This window comes from Colossoma macropomum, unplaced genomic scaffold, assembly GCF_904425465.1.
Source record: "Colossoma macropomum unplaced genomic scaffold, Colossoma_macropomum, whole genome shotgun sequence".
Taxonomy (NCBI): Eukaryota; Metazoa; Chordata; class Actinopteri; order Characiformes; family Serrasalmidae; genus Colossoma; species Colossoma macropomum.
The window spans coordinates 2,502,152-2,517,868 of NW_023494794.1; the positions used below are offsets into that span (position 1 = coordinate 2,502,152).

General features: G+C 41.0%; 1 protein-coding gene across 1 annotated transcript; it reads right to left on the reverse strand.

Annotated features, from left to right (window-relative positions):
- Positions 1 to 1,265: 1,265 nt before the first annotated feature.
- LOC118814988 (ras-like protein family member 10B) lies at positions 1,266 to 15,099 on the reverse strand. Its single transcript, XM_036580910.1, has 3 exons — positions 14,869 to 15,099; positions 9,275 to 9,399; positions 1,266 to 2,371 (listed from the first exon to the last, which is right to left on the reverse strand). Exons 1-3 carry the CDS (start codon positions 15,082 to 15,084, stop codon positions 2,101 to 2,103), a joined length of 612 nt encoding a protein of 203 aa, XP_036436803.1. The 5' UTR covers positions 15,085 to 15,099; the 3' UTR covers positions 1,266 to 2,100.
- Between the last annotated feature and the right edge of the window lie 618 nt (positions 15,100 to 15,717).

Sequence of the window (15,717 nt, forward strand, 5' to 3'; positions counted from 1 at the left end):
TCAACAGTAACAATATTAAAGCTGATCTTTTTTGAGGCTTTCAGCTGTCGGCGAGGCGTTTCAGTCGGAGTGTTTCCTGGAGAAGCAGCATCTGAGGATTCCTCTTGGCATCGGAAAGCAGTCTGTCTGAAGGGAGTGTGTGTCCTTCGCTGAAAACATCCAAGACAGAGGCTCCTTGGCAAGAAAGCGATCAGAGCTCGCCTGCCACAGCTCCAATTCGGCAACTGCAAGATAGCTAGAGATTCTGGCTTCTGTCAGCTGCACATCCCTGGTCTGTTAACTTGCGCCAGTAAGTGACAGTGCATTTTGTATGTTTAGAGTTGTAAATGTAGATGATGTCATCCTCCACCATGAAATCTGGCATTACATTTTATTATCTAAAGTGTACAGCTTCAAAAGTTGAGCACCAAGAGGAATGAAACCAGGTTCAAATTGACCATGCTGATTTACTAAAAGAATTGCAGTCCTGTTTTTGTCTGTGAGTACTTTTAAAGGCTCATTGATTTTAGTCTGATTTCATGTCACTAGAACAGGGCTGCCCAAAGGCCCCATAAGTTGGCCTGAGCAGACATCTGCTTTAGACTGCTAGAAAGTTACACTATATGGACAAAAGTATTGGGACACCTAGACATTACACCTACAGAAGCTTTTATGACATCCTATTCTAAATCCATAGGCATTAATGTTTCTTCAAGATTTTGGAGTGTGTCTGTGGGAATTTTTGCCCGTTTATTCAGAAGAGCAGGTCAGACACTGATGTTGGGCGAGAGAGCTTGGCTCGCAGTCTCCGTTTTAGTTTGTCCCAAAGGTGTTCGATGGGGTTGCTGTCAGGGCTCTGTAAGGGCAAGTCAAGGTCTTCCACACCAAACTCACCCAGCCATGCCTTTATGGACCTTGCTTTGTGCACTGGGCCACAGTCATGCTGGATCAGAAAAGGCCCTTCCCCAAACTGTTCCCACAATGTTGGAAGCATACAATTTTCCAAAATGCCTTGGTATTCTGAAGCATTAAGACTTCCCTTCACTGGAACTAAGGGGCCTAGGCCAACCCCTGAAAAACTACCCCATAGCATTATCCCTCTTCCATTAAACTTTACAGTTGGCACAATTGTACAGTTGTTTTCAGTGGTGACAGGTCAGGACTTCAGGCAAGCCAGTTTAGCACCCAGACTCTTTTGCTTTGGAGCCATGCTGTTGTAATCGGTGCAGAATGTGGTTTGGCATTGTCTTGCTGAAATAAGCAAGGCCTTCCCTGAAAAAGACGTCATCTGGATGGCAACATATGTTGCCAAAACCTGTGTATACTGTTCAGAATTAATGGTGCCTCCACAGATGTGCAAGTCACCAATTTATTATTTATTATTAAAAAAGGTGAGGGAAATTTTGTTTGTCCATGGTTTTCCTTTAAAGTATTTTAAAAACCAAGTATAGTGTAGACTAATGTTAAAACCCAATTTGCAACCTAGCTATCTTCTTTATTCGTATACCTTTTTATCTTTTTCAGCCCACCAAAAACATTGCACTTTAGCACCCCTGTTCTAGATGGTCAGATTTGAAGCTATACAGAGTAATGTGATAATGCCTGGTCTCCTAATCGTAATATCCTTTTATTCTATTAGGATAGAGCTGATCAAAATCTACTCATGGTAGCTTTCACAATTCGAGTTCTGTGAATTTTTTAATGACTTTTAATAGCCTTTCAAATTCATAAACACTTTCCTTTTCCAACTTAGTCTTACAGATAAAGCTAGGACTGTGAAAATTTAACAATTCTTAAAACCTAATTCATAAAACCTGATTTCATTCCTGGGTGGTTGACTTGTGGAGTTATTTCACTTCATGAAATAAAGCCCTGAAGTGTAATATTGGCAAATTTTGGTGTGCAGGATAACATCATCTAAACTCACTTATCAGCACTTACCGAACACACTATTACTTGCAGGTGTTAATTAGTGCACCACAGATTTATAGCTGACAGAATCCTGAATCGCTGACCACAAGCTATCTTCACCACGGTGTAATTCGGTTTCTCTGAGAAAGCGGGGGCGTCTCAAATTTGGCCCAAGAGGACGTTTGAGAGGTACCACCAAAGTGGCACCTCTTACATAAGAGTGCAGCGCTCTCTCCTGAGCGCCCGCTGGAAGCGGATGGTGGCGTGGACGTGCTTGCAGCGGGCACAGCCCACACTGCGGAGGGCCTCGCCGAACAACAGCAGGATGTGCCAGTTGAACTTGGCCGAACATTCCACGTAGCCGCACTTCCAGCTCTTGCGCACCAGGTCAGAGACATTGTGGCGTGGGATGACCCGGCCTCGCTGGAGGTCGCGCTTGTTGCCCACAATCAGGATAGGGGTCTCCGACGCTCCCATCACCCTGCAAAGCACAGCATAAAAAAACATTACTGTTTTGAGAAGATTTAAGCTGTATAAAAGTAGAGCGATGGAGTTAACCCAAGTAACATCAGGCTGCCCAAAGCTGGCCCAAGAGGACATTTGATTTAGCCCTCCAGAACTCCACCCTCTGACACAAAGATTTCTATGAGTTAATGCTGCAAAAACTTTACAAAACATTACTAATTTACAAGATACTACACACCTCATTTTAAACTACATCATTTGGATATCTGTATATGTTAGAATACAATACCCCCACCAACCTTCCTACTGCTGTATATAGCATTATATATTTCTTATTATTGTATAGCATATAATTTATTATCCTGGTTAAATGAGTATTTTAGTATCAAAATATAGCGTAACACATCTGTTGTAATACATTTTTAAAAACTCCTTTGAATCCTACCTGCCTTTTTTATTTATATATTGTTTTGTCGTTTTGGACCTCGGCCCAACACAGATGTTGTACTTTGGCCCCTCAAGACAAAAAGTTTAGACACCCTGCTGCACATCATCACACTGTGATGCTATTCGAATACACACACACAAACACACACAAACACACATTATCTAAGCTGCTTATCCTCCTGGGTTGCAGGAGGTGCTGGAGCCTATCCAAGCAGCCATTGGGCAGAAGGCAGGAAACACCCTAGACAGGTTGCCAGTTCATCGCAGGGCAGATGGGCACACACAGACACACAGACTCACACCTAGGGGCAATTTAGTTTTGCCAGTTTATGGCAGTTTCTTTCACCAAAAAGTAGTTTCACCACAAGTTGCTTGTTCCGACCACTTAGCAACCACTGGGCCGTGGAATGATACAGGTGCAGTAAAAAATGCTCAGATATAATGGGAAAATACTTTTCAACCAATCAGACTCTGTGGTCGGAACAAATCCTTCAAAACAGTAACTTTATAGGTGAAGGTAAAAACAACCGAACATCTCTTAATGCAAGAATTTACATTTGAATGGTTTGCTTTTGAAAATTTCTGCTAGTCAATTTATCAGGAAATGTTCAGACAATATAAAGGGCAGCTGATGTTTAAATGGGGTAAAAAAAATCAACCTGAAAAAGAGCTGTAAGAGTTTTCTTCTGGTGTTGTGATGATTTGCTCATTGTTTACAATGAAAAAGAAAATCAGTGATCAATACAGTGCTTTTCATCCATTGTTTATCTTTTACTAGAGGCAGTTAAGAAACCATGGAAATAAGAAACTGACCTTTAGTGATCTGGAAAAAAGAAAATTTCAGTCCATTCAGTGAACTTCTGAACATAGGACAAACTTGGCAAATGCATAAAAACTCCACATCCAAAAACATGACACCTCAGTTGAACATTTTGAGCCCTAATAAGGCAGACTGGTGATTTCTAAGGCTTCACTCCTCTGTGCTCTCGCTCCATGTGCAGGCTGGGTTAACGGAGCGCTACAGTGTCGAGCTGTCAGGGACAGTAGTGAAAGATGAGGGGTGAACTATCAGACTACCCTTCCTCTCCCACACAGGGGAGCACAGCTTTTGTGTCTTTCCTTATCTCTTTCAAAGAAGATGACCTGCAGCTCTGACAGATTTAAAGAAACAGACTCAGACAGATAGGGCAGAGATATTGAAAAGTGCTTTTTTGAAGTAATGAATTGTGGAATAGTCCCCCAAAAAACTGCCTTGTGAACCTGCAGACATGTAGTCCTGGATAATTAATTAAAATGTTAAGAGTCTCTTTGAGCAGAATTTTCATTAGTTTTTTAAATGTGGCTTGAGCAAAGACACTAATTCATAACATGACCTGCTCGTCCAGAGCTAATTTGTCTTAATCACTGACTCTGAACTCTGTGCATGAACATGTGGGCCTCTGCAAATTAAGGCAATTAACTCACAGTAGCTTTATTTTGTTTCCCACCCATATTCAGACAAATCCTGACGATTGCTTTGTAGTACTTCGTCTCCTGATCAAGAACTGGCTTGTAGTACTCGTAGAACTACATCTCTTGCACTAGGATTGGTTTGTAGTGTATTGTCTGTTGTACTAGGAGTGCTTTGTAGTGTCTTGTCACCTGCACTAGGACTCATTGTACCCTCATCCCCTGCTGTATGATTGGCTCGTAATACTTTGTCTCCTGTGCTAGAAATGCTTTGTAGCACCTTGTCTCATGTGCATCACTGGCTCGTATTACCTTGTCTCTTATGCTAGGACTGGCTTGTAGTACTTCATTTCCTGTACTAGGATTGCTTATCACACTCAGTCTCCTGTACTGCAATTGAAGTACCTCTTCTCCTGTGCTAGTATTGGCTCGTAATACCTCATCTGCTGTGCTAGGATTGGCACATAGTACTTCGTCTCCTGTGCTATAACTGCCTCGTAGTACATCATCTACCGTGCAAGGACTGGCATTTAGTACCTCGTCTCCTGTGCTAGAACTGGCTCATAGAACCTCATCTCCTGTTCTAGAACTGGCATAGTATCTCATCTGCTGTGCTAGGATTGACTCATTGTATCTTGTCTCCTGCACCTGATATTTGGGGGGTCCCATGTTGGCTGGGTACTCCAGCATTGCCTGGCTGCTGACTCACCATAGCGGCGTTGATGATAGCTTTAATGGCAACAAAATGTTTAGTTTAACAATTCTTATTCTGGAAATGCGCTTTTCTAGTTTGGTAATGTGGTGTACCACACATTAATTCCTGCCTTCAGTTTGAGAAGTGAGTACTCTTGGGAAAACTGGACAAGTTTTCAGATTTACAAAAATGCTATGCCATGTTGTAAAGTTTTAGAGGTTTCCCAGGCATAGTTACAGTAGCTAAGCTATTAAGGACTAACTGAGTGAACCAATTTGCTACAGCGCCACCCTGAGGCAGACCAGTGCTGCATCTTTAGTTAGTAAGAATACCAAAGACAGAAGCTCACAAACTGTGGGTGAAGCGGCTAAACAATGAATAAATCCCTGAATTTGTATTTTAGGGTCTGTTTTTCTCTGACAAACAGCATACCGTCAAGTTTATTTTTAGGGACCCCTCCAGAATTTAGATTTTGAGACATTCAGGGAGTCCAAGAGGTTAATTAGGGGGTCCTGTACTCCTCAGGACCTCTTGTATTTCGCACCTTGCTCATAGTACCTCGTCTCCTGCGCTAGCTTGTTTTCTGCTCATGAATTGTCTATTATTTCTTTTTGATTGTCTAGTAGTTTACAGTATGAACTAGTGAGTAAACACTACTAGCCAATCCCAGCTTAGGAGGTGGAGTTTGTCTGAATATGGGTGAGGAAAAAAGTAAAGCCTCTCAGTGGTGTGACAGGAGCCGCCAGATTGAGCTCCACTCATCCATCACTCGCTGTGACAGTTCCAGCCTCCGATCTCTGAGGATCTGCCACCTCTTATCACCGTCGCGACAGTGATGACAGTGTACCTCCAAGAAACACAGACAGATGATTTTTTAATTTTATTTTCATTATTTTACACGTTTACTCCTTAATTCTATTGGGATTAATCAGTAACTAAGCCTACACTGAAAAGGTGAAACCTGTATGCTTAGTTATTGAAGTTCATTTGAAGTGCTTTTGAGGTTTAAATTGGTGTTGAATATTGATTTTGTTCATGTAGATGACACGTTTGTGCTTTACATTGAATTACTCAAAATGTTCAAGTTGAATAAAACCAGTTAGACTGCTTGTTACCACATGAAGTTATTTTTTTTAGGTTGAACCAATTTTTACAGTGTAGAAATATTTTGTGTGCTGGGTTTCAAGTTGTAATTCATACGTAATGGAAGTGAATCAGGCCAAAACATACTGCCTCTTTGCCCAGTCCACTTCCATTATGAGAGTAAAACAAAGTAGGGCTACATTCTTTAGGCAAAGATGAGCTCACTCATTTACTTGCACGAAACATGTAAAGTTTTAGTGCATGAATTTGTGCACTCTAGCATTTATTCACTCACTCCAGACTCTTATCGGCTCATCTTTCCACTGCTTCATTCATCCATTTACTAGGCCTGATGGACAAAGTTAAATGATTCAGTCTGTTGTTGCCTTGTTTTTGGTTATTCACAAACTAAACACAAGGCAACAACAGAAAGAGAAACAACATAAGTTAATTATGCTACTGGATTTACAAAATGAATGTTGATTTTATCCTGCTGAGAGAGAAACGGATGCTGGCAGGTGCAAATCCAGACAGTGAGGCGTACAAACAAGCTCAGACTAAGTGAGATTTATGGCAAAACAACAGCTTGGAATAAATGATGGACTGTGGTTGATTTGTTGGTGATTAATTAACCGTCATAATTTGTCACTCAGACAGGAACTATCAGAGACGGAACGGAGTGCTAGCCAGCTGTGGGCTGATTTTTCTAGCTGTTAGCGCCTCTGTCGAGCAAACCCAAAGTCATGTAGCTCCCGCGTGAATTTGAGTGTGTGTGAGAGAAGCAGTGAGGTGTGTCGGCTTCAGCGCACTTAATTGTGTTGTGCTGAGATCGATAAAACATGAGTGCGTGTCAGCAGCGCAGACTGCCATCGCGCCTTGACGGCTGACGCCATAGCTACCAATCAATCAGACTCTGAGTGACAGACGAGACGCACACACACGGCCAGCGGGAAAATGAACCAGCATCTAGTGAATATATCCACACAACTCAAATACCCCCCAGCCATACAGACACACACACATACATAGTACTGTGCAAAAGTCAGAGACCACCACTCAGTTTGTTACTTTCCACACAAAATAGCTATTAAGTACATTTTTCAGTGACACAGAGGCCTCAAGAACTAACATAATATCAGTTTTATCAGTATTTAGTGTGTCCACTCTTTGTCTTTATTACAACTTCCATTCTTTGCAGGAGACTTGCTTTCAGTTTTTCAAAGAAATCTGCAGTGAGACTTTTCCACACTTCCAACGTTCAGTCTTAGAAGGATCTGTGATCCACGTAGTACCAATTACACATTTAGACCTATCAATGCATAAAAACCTCCACATCTCAGATGTCCAGTTTCTTTGTTCTAGTACCTTTTCTCGTTCTAGTTTCCTTTTCTCAGTAAAGTTCTCTGTCTTCTTGACAGCTACATGTCCTTTCAGACCCATAGTGTTGAGTTGTCTTCTCACAGTGGAAGGATGGACAGGAATACCTGTGGAGTTTTTCAGATATGAAGCAACAGTAGAGCTTGATTTTCTCTCAAAGATTGCACTGTTGTTAGGAGTCCCATATCCTCTGTAGTCTTTAATACATTTAAAATTCCAGATTTTACTTGATATAGAATCTACTCAGACATCTCCTGTATGAGAAAGGACATTCGCAATGTACCCAGGGAGAACAGAGCGGTATAACTGGTTGGTTTTAGGATCTGAAGGATGGAAGAGTTGAAGTGGCAGAAGGGGCACAAAAGTAAAGAGTGGGCAAATTAAATACTGATAAATTTGATATTGTTGGTGGCTTCTGTGTAATTTTATGTTAACCATATTGTTACTCCCAGGGAAAAACCTTGTATCTCCATTTTTGTTGTCTCCAGTTGTGTTCTAATGAAATTATGACAGCACCAACAGAAATGCTCCAAAATTACTTGGAAAAAAAATCTTGTTACATTAACTTCCATTACAAGTTAAGAATGTTTTTTTCTCTCTCCTGTAAAGTTTCCATTTTGGAGATATGAGGTTTTGTTCCAATAGCGTTGATTTTTTTTCAGATTTTTCCTGAAAAATGAGTAACTTGTACTTAATGGCCATTTTGACTGGTAACTAAATAAAGGAAACCAAGACATGCACACAGTCACTTGCTGTTCACATACTCTTTCTCTTACACACACACACACACACACACACACCATGTGTTATTTTAGGGGCTCAGTCACCGTTTGTGTGTGTGATTAGCCCTGCGTGGCCTCTAGCGTGCATCATTTGCACAAACTGTTGCAATTCTTTCTGACACTAAGTGGGCTTTGTAGCTGCCAGCTTTGCTCTGAGATTTATTGATTAAACAAACAAGCCCTGTTGGATGTGTGCAGCAGGCTTAGGTGACGGGCAGCCGTGCACCTCGGCCCGTGTTAATGAGAACACCCAACACCCGGCAGTTAGTGCTAACATGGGAAAAAAACAATCTGATAGGATGCCAAGTGCACTGTCTTCTGTAAAGAAAATCCCAATCAGGTTGCATTCAGCCATTGCCTGTCCCTTTGCTAAGTTGCAATTCATTTAAGCCCAGACTGCTTTTTGTATGAAGCAAAATATATATATTTGAGTTCTCTTCAAATACTCTTTCAACACATTTGCAAAAGTCCACTTGATCCGCTTGTGGGGTCCAAAGCACAAATGTTCTTCTGTGCATGCAATTACTTATTTCAACCAGAGACGTCTCCAAATCCCCAAATCTTACATAGTGTTGCTTTAAAGACACAGTAATAAAAACAGCCTGTCTAAGGGATAAAAAGAGGATGTAGAGTGCTCATGTGAAAATGAATTAGGTGAAACCACTGTCATACGTGGACTTCAAAGGAATCAAAAAAATCAAACAAAAGAAAAATGCAGAAGATGCATTTTAAAAGCACAGGGCTTTTGTAGTGGCCTAAGAGATGGAAGCAGATGACCTCTGCAATCAGGGGAGCAGAAACGGGAAGGCATTTCTGTGGATGCTGATCTGAATGGCAAATAAACGTAACATGTCTGTGCTAGCCTGTGATTATAGCGGGGGTCGCTGCTCATCAGCGGAATCACAGCAGACATCAAAGGAGGGACAGAGAGAAGTAGAAGAGAGAGAAAAGATGCTACGGGGCTGTGAGAGAAAAGGGAGCCAGTGCAATACCAAACAAAAGAGTGGAGAAAGAGGAGGGAGAGGGTGAATGGACGGGATGATGATGATGATGATGAAAGGACCGTGTTATTATGCAACGCACGTACCGGGTCTCCAGGATCTGCTGGCGCATGGTCTTGACGTACTCGAAGCTGTCAAAGCAGCAGATGTCATAAACCAAGATGTAGACGTGGGCGCTGCGAATGCCTCGACAGCAAACGTCCGACCACTCCTGGGAAACAGCGGAAATTGTGGGGTTAAAATTGACCGCAAACTGACTGCAATGCAGTTCATCACATTTGATTTATGCAATACATAAGTCTGTGTTATTACAGAAGAATTCAATTACAGGAATAGTTCACAGGAAAATCTAATGTACACAGTTTTCTCTTTTACCCCGAATGCAGTCAATCAGCTAACACATGCTTGATGTCTGTTTGCTTCTTAGTTTTGCACTAAAGCTACGAAGGCCAATGTTGCTGACAGGTAAAGGAAGCTTGTACCATAGCAGTTACCACTTTGCAAACTGCATGCTGAAATCCTTACACTCGTTTGCTAAACAGCACTAATCTCAAATAGACTTGCTTATGTTGTACCACACACTGTTGTCTATAAAAAACAAATTTAAGGTGCATCTGTTTGAGATTACTTAACAACTCAAAGTTGTTAAAGGTTACGTGTGATGCTGTAGCACCAGTGCAAAACTAAAGAACAATGGTGAACCCTAAGGGCCTTCTAGGCCTTCAGAGAAAGCCTAATGATTGCTGTGAAATAAACACTACATTTTTACTTAATATAATCATAATGCCTGTTGTATGCAAACTGCAAGAATTTTATTTCATTGTTAACTATTTGACTGGAAACAAAAGGGTTCAATTCTTAAAGTGCCCAGCTGAAAATAATCTATTCAGAATTTTTTTCACAGTGGTATCTAGATAGATAAAGCCAAGCGTGCTCTCCCATTGGTTAGGACTTCAGGAGCTGAACTGGCCTAATGTCAGATTAATCACTAATATAAACAGGAACTAATGGAATCAACCAAATATGTTTGGCTTTACAATGGGTGGGGCCAATTTTATGAGGAAAAAAAATGTCACTGAGTGTGAATACTAGTCTAACCAATGCATTTCAGTCAGATGTTAGAAATGGAAAACAGTGGCAGCAGCTCTATGTCAGAGCTCTTTACTGAAACAGTTATTGCTACAAGTCAAAACAGGCTTCACATAAAACAAAAAACATTTTTAAGAGAAATTTAAATGTCTAGAAGGGCCAAAATATGTTCATGTGAATCGCTGTAAATGTAGCGCTAACATATTACTAGAATGTCAAGTTCTTTTTATACTTTTTATACTGATACTGATAACACTGCTGAAATAGTTAAGAGGCATTAGGCAAGTCGTATTTACTGTTGTACGATCATTTGTATACTCACATTCACCTCTAGTGCCTTTGCCTTGCCGTTCTTTTCCAGAACCTGACAGGTTCTGAATGATTGTAAATGCCTCCTAAACAGCTAAAATCTTTCAGCAATGCTCATTTCCAAACTGCCAGTAATTACCCCTGTGTCTGGCAGCAGCCCACAGAGAAAAGGAGGTGAGGGCTGTGAGGGAGACGGATGCGGCAGACCATCTGAGGCGAATCATTCATATCACGCTGAGGTGAGAATGAATTTCAACCAGTTCATTATTGACTACCATTGATTGGATTTCGGTCGCTATTTTTAAACGGAGAGCACAGCAGAGACTTGGCAGGTAGTTCCTCGCTTTCAAGGAGCTGGATCTTATTGTGAAAAAGAAAATGTGCCTCCCAGCAACAGAAAACACTTTTTTTATGGAGAGGGTTGTGAACAAAATGCCAGAGGTGTGAAAGACTACCACAGAGAAAGCTACACTCTGGTAAAAAGGAATAGCTTGGTGTAAAATCAAATGTACACAATTTGCCCTTTATCCCAAATGTAGGCTAGTTAATCAGCCAAGACACATTTGGTGCTCACAGTTTGCCACTTTTTGTATTGTGGCTAATGTAGCTAACAAGTAATGGAAGTTTATGAGCACTGATTGTGCAAACTGTGCACCTAAATCACGACACATTTCACACAGAACATGTTGAGCTGTTAAGTAATCTCAAACAGACACGATTATGGGGTTTCTCACACTGTATTACATAATGCTCTCTAGAAAAATGGACAAAAGTACTTTGCTAGCTAAAACCAGTAGTAGCAGCCATTTTGAAGCCTGAATTTTGTCTGTACTTTTGTCCACCTCAGCTTCGTAGCTCCAGTGCAGAAGTAAAGGCTGATCAACTACATTAAACTATTTCTCTAAGCTTGAGACACTCTGATGCATTTCCATCCACTTGGATCGACTTTTCGTGGTTCTTCAAGAGTTCTTTAGTAAAGGCAATGGTTCTTTTTAGCACTGTGAGTTCTATTTCACACTTAAATGGTTCTTTTCATTGTGAAATGGTTCTTCAGATTGATGGACAATGTGTTGTATATGGTTTTATATAGAACCTTTTTTGTAAATGGTTCTGTATGGTACCAAAAAGAATTATTTTATTTTTTGTATTGTTACAAGCTTAATGTCGTAACAATAGCAGAACCGTTTTTGGTGTTAAATAGAACCATTTTCAAAAACGTTCCATTTAGGACCATATACAACACATTCTCCATCAATCTGAAGAACCAGTTCACAATGAAAAGAACCACTTATGCATGCAAATAGTTATTTGAGTGTTCATAGTTCTATTTAGCAATGCTGTTTTTATTTATTATTAAGAGTGTATACGGAGCTCAAGATTCTAAATAGAACCACTGCCTTTACTAAAGAGCCCTTGAAGAACCGTCTTTTTTAAGTGTTTTGAGCAGCCGGTATGTTATTGTTTTTTGACAAGACGTATCAGTCAAGCAAAACAGCGCAGCTCATTAAATCTGAAGGATGGCAGGGCGGGCTGTTTCTCCTCTGTGACGAAGGCTGCTGAGCTACCACGTCATTCTCACTGACAGATCTGTTTGTGCGTGTCTGCAGTACAAAGACAGATAGAGGGCAGCACGACAGTGCTGGAATATACAGCCTGCCCCAAAACCAAACACTCCCAAAGGCCTTTTTAGGCTGATCTGAAAACAGTTTTGCCATCTCTATTCATGGTTCAGGTAAAATTTGGATATCACAAGCCATCATCAAGATCATCCTTCAGTACACACAGCTCAGACAGTTCAAGTGAACAGTTGACCCTTCAGTTACGGTTGTTTAACCCCTTAAACTCGAGGCTTATTACTCTTATTAATCTTAAAGGGGCAGTCCAGCCTAAAACTAGCATTTTAAATGTTATTTGTCATGTAATGTAATATTATGTAGCGCAGCATTATATCCCTCAGCCTCATCAGTTTGATAGAATTCAAGATTTTGTATTTTTTGTGTTTTTGTCTGTCAGTGTCCACCCAATTTCACACCCAGCATTCATTTCGCAATTACATTATACAGCCATTGGGAATCCCACTGTGATAAAGAGATCCACTCATGTAAAAGATAATAAATACAGACATTATATTCAGCTTTCTAGTTATCGATCTGGCTTCATTCTACATTAACCAGTTAACAGGGAAAAAAATCAAACCGCCCACTCTTATGCATCCACCCCTAATTCAGAAGCTCCTCTGCCCTTCAAAATACATCATCAGAAAGGAGGGTTTCCTGGTCCTTAAACTGGAAAATCTCACTCTTGAGACTGTTGCAGCACGGGTGTGGGAGGAGAGCAGGCATGTTCACAACAGATGCAGCGATGCTTAAATGTTTCATTTTGGCTGGAGTGCCTCTTTAACACATTATTTACTCTAAAAATTACTCAGTAACTGCTAAGTAGTACGTTATGTAACTATGAGTCCACATACAGACACACATACAGATGTTAAAGGGGTTAAATTGAAATAAATAACATGCAGTAAAAAGCTGTATTTGTTTACTTGATGCCCTTCTGAAGGCAGTGATGTGCAGTGGGACATGTACACCATTCAGGCCTTGTTTAAGGCTGCGCCGGTGGGTTGTGGTTATAAAACTGAACTGTAGCAACACAGATGTATGCAGATGACACAACTGCTAGCCTTTTAGAATTGAATGCAAATTTATGTAAAGCAATGCTGCACCAAAATGAGTCGTCGCAAAGTGTAAAAAGCAAAATCGCAAGCATCATCAAACGCTGGGCATTTTTCTGTAGCCAGACAAAAAGAGCTAGCACTGCACTGTGACTTTATGACTTGAAAAATGACATAAAAAAATAATTTAATGAAATAAAAAACAATGTTATTATTATTATTATTATTATCGTTATAATTATTTTTGTTGTTACTACAACTTCCCCAGTTTTAGTCAAAGTCAATTCTGGTACACCATCTAGGAGGCGACTGTTAAACTAAAGGTGCATACACACATTACCACTATTTTTCAAGCTGCCACAACAATGTAGAAGAATAAGTAGAGTGTTAACTGCCCAATTTTGTAAATGTGACCTAATATGTGACCTTCAATGCTGTGCAAAAGTCTTAGATCACCCTTCTTTTATTTCATTTTGTGTACAAGTTACAGACATTTATTTGTATGTCAGGAAAAAAAAAGAATTTATTACAGTATTTAGAGAGTCCATTTTTTGCCTTGCTTTTTTCAAAGAAATCCGTAGTGATATACACCTCCAAAGTTCAGTCTTAGAAGTTCGTTGCGTTTTCTGCTTCTCATGATCAAAGTGATCCAAACACATTCAGTGATGGTGAGGTCAGGACTTGTTGTTCTGAGATTAGCAAATGTGCATCTTTTTTGGCTTCTCTATTTATTTCCTTTTCTCAGTAAGGGCTTTTTGACAGCTACACATCCTTTCTGACTCATAGTGTCGAGTTGTCTTCTCACAGTGGAAGGATGGACGTAAACATCTGTGGATTTTTTGAGATTTGCAGCAAGAGTGGAGCTTGATTTTCTCCTCTCTCTCAAAGATGAAAGCTGTAAGCACTGTTTATCAGTTGGTGACAGTTTTGGTGGTTTAACAGCTTTTGCATGGTTGTTAGGAGTCCCATTTCTTTCTATGTTTTAATAATATTTTTTGCAATCTCTTGTTTTTCACTTATTTTCTTGTGACTTTCCCTTTCCTCCTGCAAGAGGACTATGTTATATCTAATCTCCTCAGAAATATCTCCTGAAAAAAAACTCTAAATGAATTCACTAAATGAAGAGTCATCTGACTTGTGCGCAGTATGGTAAAAGACGCCCAACCTGGCCTGCATTGCGCTGTATTGACGGGGAGAGAGAGGAAATAAGATTCCTTCCCATTCAAGTACAGTTGTGGCATCACTGTTAATCAAACTATACACCATTTGTCATGTGAACGCTGCCCTTAATGAAAGCTTTAGGAGGGGAGTAAACTCTCAGAGATGAAACCACAAGAAACAGACAACTCGGTTGTAAATTAATGAAGCACTGAGCAAGAGACAGAGAGAGAGAGAGAGGAAGAGAGAGGGAGGTCCTCTCTTCTTTATCATAGTCACCAACTCACATCTAACACCACTTTTCAGCTGCAGTGCGCAGAGAAATCTCTCCACACTGTCTTCAGGGTAAGAAATCACCTGCTAAATAATAGATACTGTGTGCAGCGCCGCTTAAGATCCAAATGCTCTGCACTGAATAAGCTCCACGAAGCTTTCGGACTTGTGTGTTCATACCTGGAGGGAGCTGCCGGGGAAGCTGCTGATGGCCGGGTAGTCTGTGATCTGCAGGTCATGCACGTGGCCATTGAGCACGGCGGCGGACAGGTGCACCCTGCGCGCGCGGCTGGACACGGCCGCCTCGCTGTAGTCATCGTGGAGGAAGCGCTGCACAATGGCCGACTTGCCCACGCCCTGCGCCCCCAGCACCGCTATCCGGAACGGCGGGGGCATCCCGCTGCTTCCACCGCGCCCTCGGTGACCCCCTCCACCCTCCCTGCTCTCGCAAACCGCTGGCCAATGCATTCAGGAGGGCACAAGGGCACTGCATAGTCCTGACTGGGGCAAGGGGGGCTGAGCTGGGCACAGCGCAGCCCCATTCATAGGACAAGCAAACCTGGGACCCTAAAGAATCAGAATCAGAATTAGGACTGGGGTGGGCACAAATTAAATACATTTTCTTGATACACTATGTGCATCACAAGGTTTGATGAGCTAGAACAGACAAAAGAACTAGTGCACCCCATTTAAAAAATACTATCAATACAATGAATACAGTGTTTTTTTCCAACAATGAACCAAATTGATATGAAAACTGTAATGATAATTGCAGATATTTTTGAAGGTTCCAGTGCTTTTATGTAACATATTTGTAAAGTCATTTTTTCAATATCGATGACAGATGTTTGAGGTATTTTCGATGCAGTGATGACGTTTGATGACGTTCGGCTCCTCTTTCCAGTGTTAGAAGTGGAGGCTTCAATTTGAACTCGAACAAATGCTACTTTGGCAAACCAGGTGGAGATTTCCAGGCAAATTTTGCTAGCTAAAAGTGAGGCAGAAGAAGTCTAGCCTTTCACTAGATGC

Excerpts from the sequence above, each read along its gene's own strand:
- LOC118814988 (XM_036580910.1), bottom strand. The coding sequence starts at position 15,084 with ATGCCCCCGCCGTTCCGGATAGCGGTGCTGGGGGCGCAGGGCGTGGGC. Across the intron at positions 9,400-14,868 it reads TCCCCGGCAGCTCCCTCCAG|GAGTGGTCGGACGTTTGCTG; the intron begins GTATGAACACAC and ends GCTGTTTCCCAG. Across the intron at positions 2,372-9,274 it reads CAGCAGATCCTGGAGACCCG|GGTGATGGGAGCGTCGGAGA; the intron begins GTACGTGCGTTG and ends TGTGCTTTGCAG.